General features: G+C 49.3%; 1 protein-coding gene across 1 annotated transcript in view; it reads left to right on the top strand.

The window, feature by feature from the left end:
- LTBP2 (latent transforming growth factor beta binding protein 2) overlaps window positions 1–15,389 on the top strand; it is an 89,637-nt gene that overhangs the window by 63,634 nt on the left and 10,614 nt on the right. Inside the window, exons 11-19 of the mRNA XM_080928537.1 lie at window positions 837–1,001; window positions 1,238–1,453; window positions 2,135–2,154; window positions 3,341–3,380; window positions 4,160–4,273; window positions 6,044–6,172; window positions 6,780–6,908; window positions 10,617–10,736; window positions 14,468–14,587. Of these exons, the coding sequence (XP_080784663.1) occupies window positions 837–1,001; window positions 1,238–1,453; window positions 2,135–2,154; window positions 3,341–3,380; window positions 4,160–4,273; window positions 6,044–6,172; window positions 6,780–6,908; window positions 10,617–10,736; window positions 14,468–14,587 (1,053 nt within the window). The remainder of the gene's footprint in view (window positions 1–836; window positions 1,002–1,237; window positions 1,454–2,134; window positions 2,155–3,340; window positions 3,381–4,159; window positions 4,274–6,043; window positions 6,173–6,779; window positions 6,909–10,616; window positions 10,737–14,467; window positions 14,588–15,389) is intronic.

Here is a 15,389-nt window from a genome sequence, read left to right as displayed (position 1 = left end):
TTTGACTGTCACTCCCTTTACCCCATTCTGCCCTCTGACAGTGTGGTTGACCCTCTTAAGACTTAAGACTCTTTCAAACTAGTTGGCTGTATCTTTTCCCACTGAGATTTTAAGCAAGAGATTTTTTTTTTTTCAGTCTTCAATTTTTTTGTAGACACAGGATCCATGGACTCGGTGGGGTTTTTATTTTTGTCTGCTGTATATATGTGTATATGTCTTCCTGTCTGTGTGTCTATGTGTAGTACTAGCAATGAAATCCAGGACTTTGGGCATGTTAGGTAAGGACTCTACCATTGGGCTATTCATCCAGCCCCAGATTGAGTACTCAGCTGTTTAATTAAGTGAGCCATCCATGCATCGATTCTACTTGAATTATTAAGCAAGCATATACACCAGACACATGGATGACTCCAAGTGACAAAGATGACCCAAATGAGGTCTCTGTCCTCAACGCTCTATGGCAAGCTTCTGGTTCTCACCTCATCCCATCTTCCCAGTGAGGCCTTGTGGACCAGAGCACACTGCCCTCTGCTCATCCTGAAGCACACAGGACCAACGTCTTTCCTAAACACTTTGAAGGCAGCAGGCGGAGACAGACAACTTCTTTCCCAGGTCCTGCTCTCACACTTCCTGTTTGAACCTAGGGCCTCACTGGGTAGACATCATGGGGAGATGTGGGAGTTTCTGCTGCAGCCATTCCTGCTGAACTTCCAGGCTGAGACATGAGTCAGGCTAGTCCCTGTGCCTGTGGCTGACCACACCTCTATCCACGGCCTTCTGTCCTTTTTTCCTTCCACTGACTACTTGCCCATCCCCACATGCCCTGTCTGTTGCAGCGGACAAGGCTGTCTCCATGCAACAGGGACTCTGCTACCGGTCACTGGGGTCTGACACCTGCACCCTGCCTTTGGTACAACGGATCACCAAGCAGATATGCTGTTGCAGCCGCGTGGGCAAAGCCTGGGGCAGCAACTGTGAACAATGCCCCCTGCCTGGCACAGGTAACCCCATCCTGCGCCCAGTCCTGACCGTCAGGATACTTCCTCAAAGTCAGTGACTACTTTCCCAACCTGGGTAGACTCCTTCAAGTGGGGAAAGTTCCATCTACCTTTTGTATTCCACACCAGGGACTCTCTTTGAAGCCACAGTCTCTTGTCTCCTTGGGGGAAGGAAGGGGACCCTGGCTTCTTACAAGAATGACATGGCTCAGTTAATCTTCTGTTGTATTTTTTTTTAGAAGCCTTCAGGGAGATATGCCCTGCCGGCCATGGCTACACCTACTCAAGCTCAGACATCCGCCTGTCTATGAGGAAAGCAGAGGAAGAGGAACTGGCTAGCCCCTTAAGGGAACAGACACAGCAGAGCAGCGGACCCTCACCTGGGGCAGCAGAGAGGCAAGCACTCCTGGCAGCCACCGCTACCTGGATTGAGGCTGAGACCCTCCCTGACAAAGGTATCTGACTCCTTTTCTTACCAGTTCCTTGCCCAGGGGCCTTAGGTTCAGAACAGTAACTCCCACTCAGTTGCCTGAGGCTAGAATGTGTGGGCTAGAAAGAGTTTGCATTTGAGGTCTCTAGCCAGTACTCCAGAGAACAACGGGGTCATGCCCAGGTCACCCGGTACAGGAGACCAGGAAGGGAATAGGACCAAGTAAACTAGGAGATTGCCAAGAATCTGGGGTACAAAAGTGAGGCCCAAACTCAGCAGCCATGGACACAGGACACTAGTCCAGTGAAAGGCAACTCACTCCCTTCTTAGAACTTCTCCCTCAGTCTACAGCCCCCTGCAGAGAGGATGGTGGGTAACCCACCAGTGATTGGGCACACAGGAGGGAGGAGGTCTGTTATGGGTCTGAGGGGGATGGTGGGTGGGGGATGGGGACTCCTGCCATTGGAATGCAGGGGACTTCCTTTCTCCAACTGAGAGGTGAGCTGGGTTTACCTATAATGCTCTCTAGCCTTGGGTCCGTTCCAAAAGGGAGTGGACATGCCAAGGCAGGTAAAAAGAGTTGCACTCTAGGTGTTGCTCATCTTGCTGGGGATGTAGGGAGGAGGACAGACTGGGAAGCAGACCCACACGGAGGGCAAAAGCCTCTGCCTCCCCTCCTGGAGCTCATCTTGTCTTCTTTTCCCAGGTGACTCTCGGGCTATTCAGGTGAGTGAGCCTTCCAGCCAGGGAGTTGGATGAGGGTAACTGGAGAATACCTTAGACTCCAGGCATAGCCTCCTGACAGCAGAAGAAAAGGGTGGACCCGATATCGGATTTTACTTGGAGAGATCGCAAAGTTGAATCAAGGACCCATTCGACTGTGTAGTTAGCCCTGGCTGTCACTCACACCTGAGCGCTGTGCATGGAAACTAGAGCTGGTCCTGAATCTGGCACGTTTTCTGAGCTTGTTTAACATATGCCCTCTGGGAGGAGCTGGTGGGAAAGCAGACGCATAGCTGTTGAGCATCTCAAACCATTTCACTGAGGAGAAAGCATCTGGCTCTCTTCCCTGGTCCCAGAATGTCCATGGGCATCTGAGACTGAGCATCTCCGAACGCCTCCTGAAGACTGAATCTGCTTTATGCTTCTCCAGTCCCATTCCAGTCTTCTGGCTCCTGCTCATCTCTTGCTAAGCTGTCTCCATGCCCTGCTTCTCCAGCAACCTTGCTTCCCTGCTTAAGAATGATGTGCTGAAACCAAGTGTGGTGCCTTGCACCTTTAAACCTGGTACTTGGGAAGCAGAGACAGGCAGATCTCTGAATTAGAGGCTAGCCTGATCTACAAAGTGAGTTCCAGGACAGCCAGGGGCGCACAGAGAAAACCCCGTCTCAGAAACAAAAGAAAACAAAAGGCAAACAAAGGAAAGAACCAGAACTGTCCCAGATCAAAGCTTCCGCTGTCTGTCTTCACAGTACCAGCAATGTCCCAGTGCCTTTCTGTCCCCTGGCATTCCTCTTTGCTTCCTGTGCCCCATCTGTCTCTGTCCATAGCTGTGGTGAGCAACACCAAAGGTAGCTCCTGGCTTCAACACACTGGCTGCGTGGCCCAGGATGATCTAGTTAATCTCTGTCACTCCATCTGTGACATGAGGATTGTAGCCTTGAAACATGCTAGAGTTCCGCCGTGTGGCCAGCACTGAGCTGATACAGGACACACATTTAACCGCTGTAACTGATAGGAAGGTGGAGCTGATCGGTTAAGATTGGGGATAGAAAATGCCTAGAGAATACATGCCGGCAGCGAAAACTCACTCACTGAGAGAGTTGAACAGGAAGGAGATGGGGTAAGTGAGGAAGAAATATGTCCTAAGAGTAACAGATGAGCCCCTCAAATAACCTTCATTTCTGCGCAGATTACAACCAGTGCTCCCCACCTACCTGCCCGGGTACCAGGTGAGTTCTTCCTCCTAGAAGCTTCCAAGGGGAAGAAATAGGAGAGACATTAGTTTAGCCATGGAATGGCTACCCATAAACTGACCCATGGGGCTCAAATCGGAGGTGGTGTGATGATATGACGTGTGAGTGCTCTTTCCGGGAACCCACCCTAATTCCCTAAGGGGTTGTGAGGTTAGATCACACAATGCTTTGCGAATGTTTTCCTATTGACCAAACTCTTTCTTAACCTCATGATGTTATTCAGGCCATTTAGCACATACATGGGGCAAAGAGGAGGAGGTAGCTGATGTAGCAGCTTGTAGGGCCTCAGGGCTCTTTCCTCCATGGGCCTCATTCTACCTCTTGACTTTGAGCTGACCTCTCACTAGAGCTGAGCTCAGAATCAAAGATGCTGGTCTTTCCCTGGTGTGATGTGAATGTGTTACCTGCTATCACCCATGGCAACTGGATGCTCGTGTTTGCAGCAACGTTTTGTAAGCTTCAAGATGCATTACAAATGAAAGCAAGGGAATGTTAAATTAAAATGAAAGCAAGGGAATGTTAAATTAGGCATCCGGAGATGGGACTGCATCTCTCTCCAGGGAGCTTAGACATGTAGTCATTTCTACACTCCTCGGGTTCTTCTACTATGAGGGGAGGAGAGCAGCTATGTCAAAGAGAGGGTAGATAGTGGGAGCCTAGGTGACACTTTTGGTTCTGGGAGTCTGACCATCAGGGAATACTGAAGAGCCACTGCCAGCCAATGGACTGTACTTCCTCCCTTCTGTCCTCTCCAGGGGATGCCACTGGAAGACCAACCCCATCATTGCCTGGACAGGGCATTCCGGAGAGTCCATCAGAAGAGCAAGTGACTCCTTCCAGTGATGTACTGGTGACACACAGTCCCCCAGGTAGCTACAGCAGCCCTTGGAGGCTCTTTGTTACTACTTCTGGGAGATATGATTGCCCAGAACCAGAGTTCAAGGCAGGTCTGTTAGTGGAGTTTTTTTCTTGCTACCTTAGCCAGATGAGTAGTCTCTGACCTAGCTATGATTCTGGCTTGCTCTTACAGAGGGGCACAAAGCCTACCTAGTAAAAACAGGGGCCCTGCCTGGGCTATAATGTCTTTTTGCGAGATGGCCCTACTCAGAAGATTCCTGGGAAAGCCATGGATCTTCCTAGAGTATCTTAGGGAGAGGGGAGCCTTCTTGAAGAAAGGGGTGCTCATAGAGTAGGAGTTGGGGTGAAAGAGGATGAAGCAGTGAGGTCCCTGTCAGTGGCAGCTACCTGCCCATGGGAGGAGTGTTTTGGGGAAAGAGACTGAGTTATATTGCACAAGGTTGTTTAAATGTCCAGTGCTAGTATCTGACTCCCTCTGGTCAGCCATAGTAATGAGGGGCAGCGTGGGGGAGATCTCTGGCAAACCCACCTGGCTGTGGAATGTGCCTTCTACAAAGGCTCATTGTCTGAGAACTTGGTTCAGGAGAAGCAAGGCTACCATTGTATAATATTGTCACCACTGACCTGTGTGCCCTCTTGCTTGCCCTCTCTAGGGGCTAGCTGTGCTCTTAGCTAGAGGGTCACCTTGAGTAGGAGTCAAGGGTGGCTAGAGCTCTTTGGACTTCCTCCAGTGAAAAGAGAAAGCCTGGGGAATGGCTTTCCTGAGAATCCTCCACTGACCTTTCCCAGAGTTCAGAGTAAGTCCACTGAGACTCCAGGAAGCCTCTCCTTCCAAGCAGGCAGGAAGAGCTGAGTACAAGAGGCTCAACTAGAGAGTGTTGAGACTGACAGCAGAAATATTCCTGGAGGAGGGGTCAGTGAAGCCAGGATGCCCCGCCCCCTGCAGTAACCCTCAGTTGTGCTGGTGACAGGGCCACCAGCAGCAGCTTCAGTCTTTTGTCTGATTCAGATTCTGCCCTGCCTTCTTTTAGCCTCACTGAGTGACATCTGAAATCTGGCTGAGGACCGCTAGTACAAACTTGGAACCAGGCTAGGGCAAAGGTGACCTTGTACACGGGCTTCCGATTCGGCGCAGATTAGCAATGCCGTAAAGCCCTTCTGTGTACCAACCTGGGCTACTTCTGACCTACTCTGTTTATGCTTTTGGATTCTTTCAGAGTGTGTGGGAGAGCAGGGAAGGGAGCCCTAGGTATGTACCCATAGAATAATACATCAGGGTGGATACAGATAAAAGTAGTGTTCCCTTGTTGGTTTATTGGTTCATTCACTCACTCACTCATTCATTTATTCATTCATTCACTTATAAGTGTTAAGTATTTCCCTAATATTAGAGGTATAAGACAAAAAACTAGTTTCTTCAGTCTGTGTAACCTGTCAGGCTATGAGAAGATGGGTAAGAGTTTCCAGGGATAGGCAGTGCTGGTTCTTTGGGTAAGAGTTGTGCCCACATTTAGGTTGAGGGTGAGGATATGAAGGTCGTTTGAAGGGAATATGGGTTACTAGAAGCCATCAGGTCTCTGTCAGGAGCATGTATGCAAATGGGCTCAGAGAACAGGCACAGGTCCCATAAGTCTTCTGAAGCCACTTGATCTGTTGGCCTGAGAGGGCCCTCTAAGGGTGGGTGGGCTTCTAGTGGGCTTCTGAGGCCACTGAACCTAACCTGCTCCATGGCCTTCATGCATGCTCCACCCTGCTAACCTCTATTTGCTCCACCTCCACAGGCTTTGATCCATGTTTTGCTGGAGCCGCCAACGTCTGTGGCCCTGGGACCTGTGTGAGCCTCCCAAATGGATACAGATGTGTCTGCAGCCCTGGCTACAAGCTACACCCCAGCCAGGACTACTGCACTGGTATTTACAGGGTGCCCTGGGTCTGCTGGATGGTAGGAGCAAATAGGAAGAGAGTGTGCGGACACGGTCACAGTCTGCACAAGATCCAAGTGGTGTGTGCCTTGATTGGTTAGCTTAGAACACTCTCTGTGCACACAGATAACTAGTGTCACCTTAGGATGTGCCAGGCTGTGAGGGTGGCACACATCTCTAGGAGAAATGGTCCCCCTGTTTCTGCCTGCAGAGTAGATCAAGGTCTCACTTGGGCTGTCCTTTGGGGACATGTTTGAAGCCAAGATAAATCATCATGTGTCCTCCTTCCTGCTCAGTATTTTTGTGTAAAGGAGAAATATATGCCGTGGGCTTGAAGGAGAAAGGAAAGGAGGGGACAATGGTCAGGGAGGAGGCATGGTCATCACCAAGGACTCCTAGTGCCTAAGAGGCCCCAGCAGGTTGGCCTGTGGCTGTCAGCCTTGGCGACTTCCATCTCTGCCTCTGCTTCCTCTGCTCTCGTGCCCCTTCTATGCCACACAGCACCGCCCTCTAGTGAGGGCAGTTTGGTGGCAGATGTCCTCAGAGAAAGGCACACTGGCCTCCATGACCTCCTTCCCTGCCTCCTTCTGGTCAGATGACAACGAGTGTCTAAGGAACCCCTGTGAAGGAAGAGGGCGCTGTGTCAACAGTGTGGGTTCCTACTCCTGCCTCTGCTACCCCGGCTACACACTCGAAACTCGAGGAGACACACAGGAGTGCCAAGGTGAGCGACACCTGCCTTAGGCCTGAAATGGCCATAGGAGAACACCTCTTGGCTAGGCCCTGCAGTGTGGGTGGAAGAGGAACCAGGCATACACAGTGTTAACGCTGAGGAGTAGCAGAGCCTTGGGAAAAGAGACAGAGCTCTCCCTTGGTCTGGGAGGAAGTTGAGACTATGCTGAGATCATAAGGAGGAAGAAGAATCCAGAAAATATTGCAAAGGCCTCAAGGAATTGTGGTTTTGGCCAACAATAGGCCAGAGACTTGACAGATGATGGGGACCAAAAGCCAGGACTCTGGTGACAAGGAAGCTTTCCTTTTGTGGAATGAGGGTTACTCATGAGGACTTTCAGCAGACCAGGGGACATGTGTGTATTTGGGACAAGAGCTCTGTTGCCCAGCAGTGAGGACACTTGCAGGCTTTGATCTTTTTAGGGAAGTCCTGGTCACAGAGAGGCAATTCTTCAACAGTAAGCATGCTTCCTGTGTGTCTCGGGGTTACTATTGCTGTGATGAAACACCGTGATCCAAAGGACCTTGGGGAGGAAAGCTTTTTTGTTTTGTTTTTTTATTTTTGTTTTGGCTCACATATTCTGAATCACAGTCTTCTGAGGGAACCCAAGACAGGAACTCAAACAGGGCAGAAACTTGGAGACAGGAGCTAATACAGAGGCCACAGAGGAATGCTGCTTACTGAACTGCTCTCCATGGCTTGCTAAGCCTGCTTTCTTATAAACCCAGGACCACCAGCCCAGAGATAGTACAGCCCATAATAGGTAGCCCCTCTCCATCAATCACCAGTTTTTAAAAAATGTCCTACAGTCTTGCCTTTTTCTCAACTGAGGCTTCCCTCCTCTCTGAGAATTATTACACTACCTGTGTTTGGGGCTCATACTTCTAGAGCTAGTCTGCTGCTTGGCCATAATCATAAGTTTCCCTGACTGGCCATGGAGTTGTGAACCTTTTCTTTATCAGAGTCTCCTCAACATCTGATTCCAAGGATCTGGCCTTCAAAATCCAAAGCTATTCATTTCCTCTCATTTCATTATGTGAGAAAGAGATGTAGAGAAGCCCAACCTAACTGAACGTGAGGGAACCGGGTCATGAGTACTCAGTGGGTACTAAGGTTCTGGATGACCAAGAAAAATGACCACTCAGGGTCTGGATGAGCAAACAACTAACATAGCAAAGAATTTGGGAAGGTTTCCGTGAGCAGTTACTTGAGCTGGGGTAGAAAACGAACGGCTCCCATTAAATGAGCACTTAGACCAAGAGCCAGCCACTCTTGGCACTGTGATACCAATCCAACCCCTGCGGGTCTCATTCCTACCTTATGCTTTATCAGATGAAGCTTCAAAAAGGGTGTTGAAATGCCCACAACATTATACCTAGTTATAGCAGCATTGGACATGGACACGAAGTCACACCCACTCCAGGGCATGGTTTGCTTCCCGTGATCCTCTACGAGCAGCAGCTGGAATGGAGGGAGCAAGTAGTCCAGAGGAAGACAACCATTTTTGCATAGGCCAGTATTGTAGGCAGGCCTAGCGTGCCCTGGGAATAATGAAGTCAGGGTGACTAGAGTATGGGCTTGTTAGCAGAAGTGGCAGTAGGTGAGACCAGTCTGTGAGGTGACTCTAGTGCCAGACTGCAGTACTTGGCCGTGGTCCTGTGGGCAGTGGCTGCCACCAGAAGTTTGTTAAGGATAGATGGTTGTGTCATCTGGCTGTCGGGGAGGCAGTGACTCAGACAGCAGTGTGGCAGAGCCAGGGGAAGGGACAGGGACTTTCCTGACTTCAGCAAGCTGCGTAGGTGCTGCGTGTGGCCAGAGGCTCTGCTCTCTGTAGATAAGCCTAGGAGCTGGTCCTGGGCAAGTGGTACCTGCTACAGGAAACGGTATTGCCAGGCCCAGACAGGAGGCTCTGTCCTGGGCCAGCCTGGTATCCACAGGTCTCTGCCAGCCCCAACAGCTGTAGAGGGGAGGAACCTGAGGTCAGCTGAAGTGCTTCTACCACTGGAGACTGGCTGTCACTTGAAGGACCTAATCCAATTTTGCATCCAGTCTCACAAAGCAGTATTTCATTACTTTAAGCTAGCATTGATTCATATGTATAAATTAATTATTATAAATTATCACAAGTCTTAAAGTTAAGTAGAAGTATAAATTATCTATTAAAAATTTAAGTTTTTTGCATAATAACGTACCTTCTAGAAAGCTTATCTCTTTGCACTTTGGCCTTGGAGCTTCCTTATATGTGAATTGCTTATATACTCCTTTTTGCTAGCTTTCCAGTATGATTATTCCTTTTTCTTGTAGCTTTTACAGTGCACCTTGTGTATTCAGTTACATCGTGTCTGTTTTATGTGTGTAAGGGTGTCCATGTGGAGGTCAGGGGACAACTATGTGGAGTTGCTTCTCTCCTCTATCCTCAGGTGGGTTCTGGAGATCAAACTCAGGTTTCCAGGCCTGGGTGACAAACTCTTGCCCACTGAGCCATCACTGGGCCCCTTTTGCTTTATTTTTCATGCATTGTGGTTTTATTGTCACAAGGATGTTGTACATTACAGCTAATGTTACCTTTTCCAGGGTGATTTATCCAGCCGGTCTGTCTTTGCATTGGTATTAAGAACCCATGTCTCCATTTCCACTTTTCTCTACAAACCACCGTCCCCAGTGCCATCTGTTTATTAGGCAGTGTTGCTGGCATCAGCCATTTTATTCCCAGTAGGTTTCCTGCTCATGAGTTCCTTCCCCTTCCTTCTCGTTGGCAGTAGAGCTTCCTGGAGCTCCCACAGCATTTCTGAATTCCCCAGAGAGTTATTCCCAGGAAGGTTCTTGGTTATGCCTTTACTAGAGGTCAGGATCTCCAAGGAGGCCGAGGAGGGTGCATGTGACAGCTCTGTCTGAGGCTCTACTGCAAACTGGAGTGGTTCATGGAGGATTGCTGCCGTGGAAGCATGCTGGTTCTGGGGAAGGTTTTTGCTGGGGTGATGCTAGCAAGCGTTCCTTCTGTGTTGGCTGCCAGCCGGGCACTTTGTTCATCTCTCTGCCTTCACTCGGTCTGTACAAGGACACTGTGAAGTGTCTGAACCTGTGCTAGAGAGGTTTTGGTGGCTTTGATGGTGGAGCCCGGGAGTAGTCACATAGAGCAGAGCTGGTACTGAGGCACGGTTTGAGTCTGGACTAGGGACTCTGCGGGTCATCAGGAAGGGAAAGACACTCCCAGCAGAGGTTTGCGTGTGAACAGAGGTTTGGAAGCTGGACTCACGGGAACCTACCATAGCTAAGATTTATAGCAAGGGCTGTTCACCTTTAATCCCAGCACTCGGGAGGTCTCTATGAGTTCAAGGACTTTCTGGTATACACAGAACAACGAGTGTGGGAAGATACAGCAGGGCTAGGGTCAGGTTTGCGGGCCAAACTACTAGTAGGACTAGAGGCAGCAAGGAGCCAAGGAAGGGGATGGGGGGGGTGGCTGACCAAGGCCGAGGGGGGCTGACAAAGACTGGGCTTTAGAGCCATGTGGGGTATCAGTGTACTTGGGTCCCCAGAGTCTGACCAATGTAAGAGATGACCTAGGAATCCCTTTAAGCAATCCAACTGCAGCAGATGTGTCTTCCTTGCCTAAGCAACTTTGTTCGTGGCCTCCGGAAAGGATGCTTCAGGACCCCCTTCCTGGCTTTGACTCAGGACCATCCTATACGTTTTCAGATTTAGATGAGTGTGAGCAGCCCGAGGTGTGCAGTGGTGGGCGATGCAGCAACACGGAGGGCTCATACCACTGCGAGTGTGACCGGGGCTACATCATGGTCAGGGAAGGACACTGCCAAGGTAAGGAGCTATGTCCACCAGCTCCATTATCTGCCCTCACCGAGTCTCTTGATATCAAGCTAATGCCCACTTTCACCATGGACGTGAAGTGTGGGTCCCCAGGGGATCTTAGTAAAGTGATAATATAGAAGTGTAGCTATAGGTATATATAGAGCAAACTGTTCTCATCCCCAGAGCATCACCTTCTCTCAGGGCTCCCCTCTTAGTGCCCCTCCTCTTACAACTTAGGGCTATGCACTATCAAAGCTGGACCCCCTTCCCTTGTCCTTATCAGATTAATAGAAACAAAACAAAACGCTCTGGCATGTCCAAGAGAATGCAGAGTGAGCACAGCACTTGACAGGCACCTTCTATGTGCCAACCGGCCACGTTAAGGGCTTGGTAAGAGAGCCTCTTTGGGCATCACGGCACTATATACTTAACATCAGGACTTACTAAAAAGAAAAGCAAGACTAAAGGAAACAAAGCAGAAAAATGCCAGAACGTTGAGAAGATCAGATTTACAGTAACTGTCTCTGTTGAGGGCAGACAGGCCTGGGCTGTGTTAGTGTTTCATGTTTGGGACTGGAGATTGCCACACTCATTTCAGAGGGCTGGTGCTCAGGACCTCCTCAAGCTCAGGACGGCCCACTTTATCATGTCTCGACTCCTCCACATCCCTGTCCTACTCTGGGTGGCTCTGTCCCATCTGGAGGAAAGGTCCTAGACAGACACCTCATCTGGGAGGTCAGGCTGAGTTCTTGGCCCTGCCTGGGCAGACACTCAAGGGTTGTTGAAAGAGTGATGTAGTTTGTACACTTCTCCAGGTTTCCATCAGTAACCACAGACCCTGCCCATCTCTCTGGGAGCTCAGTCAATTTCCTTTCCCTTTCTTCTTTCTCCAACAAAGCAGCTACTTTTTTCACTGAAGCATGAAGTCTCTGGTGAGAGACTGTGAGGTCTGGACAGTGGCCTATGCACCAGTCTCCATGGTATTCCCATCATACCCAGGACTCTGAGTTCTCATGGACAGAGAGCAGATTCTCTGTTACATCTCCAGGGCCTTGGCTGTCCCCAACTCTCAGCCAAGGTCCCATGAACTCCTGGCTCCTGCCTCATAGTCCCATTTCATACTCTTGCCAAGAACACAGATGGGTGCCCTAACAGTTCCCCATGCAGAGACTGATCCCTGGAGAGATGCTCAGGGATCCTCCCAGGGTATGGATGGCAGACTCACAAATTAGTCCCTGGGGCGCCATTCCTTGGATCCCTTTGGCAGTCTCTTCAGCAGCCTTCTTCTAGGAGGATAGTGTATTATTCTAGGCACAGTGTTTCGTCTTTTGGTCAGTGAACATTTGTTGAGTGCCATCTGTATACTAGCCATGGGCTGGGAATACAGCACTAAATATTCCCCAAACCAACCAGAATATTGGACTCTACCAAAACATACCATATTATTAAGTTAAAATTCAAATTCCTGACTAGACCAAAGAATTTCCACCCAGTGACAGGCTCCAGTTTAGCTACCATGAGTTAGATGGGATAGACTCTGGTTGTCTGGTAATGGAGTCCATTCCATCCAGAACTTTCCTCTGCCTTCTTTGATCAGCTTGTCTGATGGCTCAGTTGTATCCACTCTAGGAAGGGAAGGGCCTTTCCTACTTCAGGTGAAGTCTAAGGGGCCAGCCTGGTCTTCTGACCTCTCTCTTTTCTTCACTGACAGGCATCTCATTTATTAACATTACTGTTGTCGTTCCCTGGGGCCCTCATTGAAGAAAAAGCTGGAACTTGCACTAGGTTGTGCTTAACTAATAAGCAACCCCAGAATTAGTTATAAGAGAACACAATCAAATTCTAACTCATCAGTGTTGGACCTCTGTCAAGAATCAGTTGAGAACTCTAACCCATGCTTCCTTGGTGATAGTAGACTAAACCATTCCTAACCAATGTCTGGGACGTGCCGAGTTCCAATAAAAGATACTTGAGGGCTGTACGCAATGAAACACGTTGGTTCATTATATCCCTCGTACCTTACTGACTATCACCAATCTTTAGGTGTCACTCAAGCACAAGGGACCAAGAAGTAAAAAACATACCCCAAAATGAAGAGGTAGGCTATACTTTGAATATGAGCAAGTCCCACATCCAAATGCTTAGCATTCAGTACTACATAAACCTAGATAACACATTGTAGACAGGACAGGTTCAGGGTCACTTTCTCTTGACAAATGCAATCATCCTACTTGTCTAATATCTGAAAGATGCTCCTAAAATTATTATTTTTTAATCAGTGTGGCATTAGAAGGATTCTTGCTTCAATCCCCCCTTTTCCATCTTCAAAGTCTCATATCCCTGGAAGAAGGACCACTTCTCCATTCTGTCTTTATCTATCTCCCTCCAGATACCTCAGCCAGGAGCAGCAGGCCTGGTGCTGACTCTGTCCCCTGGGTGGTCAAAGTTTTAGGTCCTGCATCCTTTAGTTCAGCTTAGTTAAAGACAACCCAGCTAGGGGCTTACGGTGACTCTTTCCAGAGATGAGTCTTATTGCCTGGAAATCGTGTCTTTGCAGATACTCACCCCAGTAACCACCTGAGGATATATTCTCCTCTTCTAGACCCTCAGGGACAAGCTCTTATCCTTGGGACAGTCATTTATGATGGCTCCTGACTTCTGCAGGCCAGGCTGTCTCTTGTCTTCCTTTTTACCCTATGCCTCAGACCCCTTGCTCTGCTCTACACTGTTTCCTGCTGGCTTTAGTCATTCTGCGGGAAGCTTCCTTCTCTCCCTTGGCCTGTCTCTTGTATTGCCCCCATAGGTGCTGAGTAAGTCTTGTTTCTGTGCAGTAGCTCCTTTTGGCTTGCTTAAGCTGCTAGACTTTCTCCCAGAGAATAATTGTCAATTTAAGCAGATACATCCTCCTGTTTACTTCAGCTTGGCTAACCTGATGGCCAGACATTTTGATATTTGCGCCAGAAGAGCGTATTGTTCTCATGCAGTTGTGACCCAGAGCTTAGTCCCTGTGGTATGACCTCTCTCCCTCGGTTCTTCCCCTGGATGCTGGAATCCCTAACAGGCAAGTCACTAGTGAAGAACTCTGCACTTGGCTTCTTGAGCAAAGCTTCTCCTCCTTGTTGCCTGGGGTCTCTGGATCTCGGTGGAGTAAGTCCTGAGACCCTGTGCCTATCAGCTAGAAGAAAAGCAGAGCGTGGCCAACCTCGACCCTTTAGTCTGCATTTAACCTCAAGGCACATCTGTGCCTTACCCAAGAATGAAGATCAGCCTTCATTTCCTGGGCTCAGGAAGCAGTTTCATTGACCTTTGGTGATTTGCTGGTCTGTGGTAACAGCCCAACTAACTGTCATCTTCCAGATGACCACCCCTTGTAAAGATTAAGCATTGACCAAGGGTGATGTGAAGGCCCATCCCAAACCATCCACTGAGAAACATGCAACTCTCTGATTTCTGCAGCTAACAGTGCCCACAGGCTACTGCAGCCATCTGCAGGGTCTTTAAGTCCTTCATTAATCTTTGCTCTAGAAAAGCGAGGGAGAGAGGGAGAGTTGGGAACACTGGGAGAGGGAGTAATTTTTTCCTAGTGTTCATCTATACCAAAACAGACATCCATTTTCTCATACAGGACAGGGTCAAAGATTTGCAGACATGAAGTACCCATGGGTTGTGGCTCTCATAGATGACCAAGGGAGGGGCTGTTTTGTTTTTTTTTTTTTTCGGGTTTCTTTTTTTTTTTATAGATATCAATGAATGCCGTCACCCTGGTACCTGCCCTGATGGGAGATGCGTCAACTCCCCTGGCTCCTACACTTGTCTGGCCTGTGAGGAGGGCTACATAGGCCAGAGTGGGAGCTGTGTAGGTAAGGGCTGATTGCCAAGGCACTGAGGAGGGCCATTTGGCCTTGGGATGGCTGGTTGACCCCACACACAGGGAGGGGAAGAGGTGGGCAGACAGAAGCGCCTTAGAGGGTATTGTCCTCCTTCATCCGGCTGGATTCTTAGATGATGCTGAGCATGATGTGGGTGTGCTTTAGTTATGGGACTCTGCCCTCTGAATCAGCTAGGGTGGGGCCCTCCTGTGCTGCCTAGCCACATCCGTTCCGAAGCTCTAACCCAAAGTCCCAGAAGCTCCTGCGGTTGGCTTCTGTTAACTAGGATGAGAAGCCTCAGGGTCTTAGGCTGAATGGTGATGAGAGCCAGCCACTAGGCCCTCTGTTACACTAGAGTACTGTATAAGGAGCGCCTCCCACTGAATAGCTATGGCACTTCTTGTTCCCAAAACAATTCTGTAACAGTGGGAAGGAGTGCTCTTTTCCCCCAGCCCCCGCAGGGAAAAGGCCCAAGGTTCTGATTCCAGGAGGAGCCATGTTTTGAATAGATGCTTTGAGGCTCTGGGGAGGGCAGATGTTTCCCAGGCCCTCAAGACAGCCACAGCCACCCAGGCATGTCCTGGCCTCTCTCCACACTACCCACCCACGTACTGGAACTGCTCATTGGGTATGGAACATGGGATTTTTGGTGGCAGGTAAGAGATTAGAGAAAATGGTCTTGGACACTTTATTTCTAGCATTCTAAGTGGGTTCATTTTCCAGGACCATGTAGGGTGGCTAAAGAGCATTTAAGAGGGTACGGCCCTGCTATGCCTAGATGAAACAAAGGAAC

This window comes from Micromys minutus, assembly GCF_963924665.1.
Source record: "Micromys minutus genome assembly, chromosome: 1".
Taxonomy (NCBI): Eukaryota; Metazoa; Chordata; class Mammalia; order Rodentia; family Muridae; genus Micromys; species Micromys minutus.
This window is presented reverse-complemented; position numbering and strand designations above follow the sequence as displayed.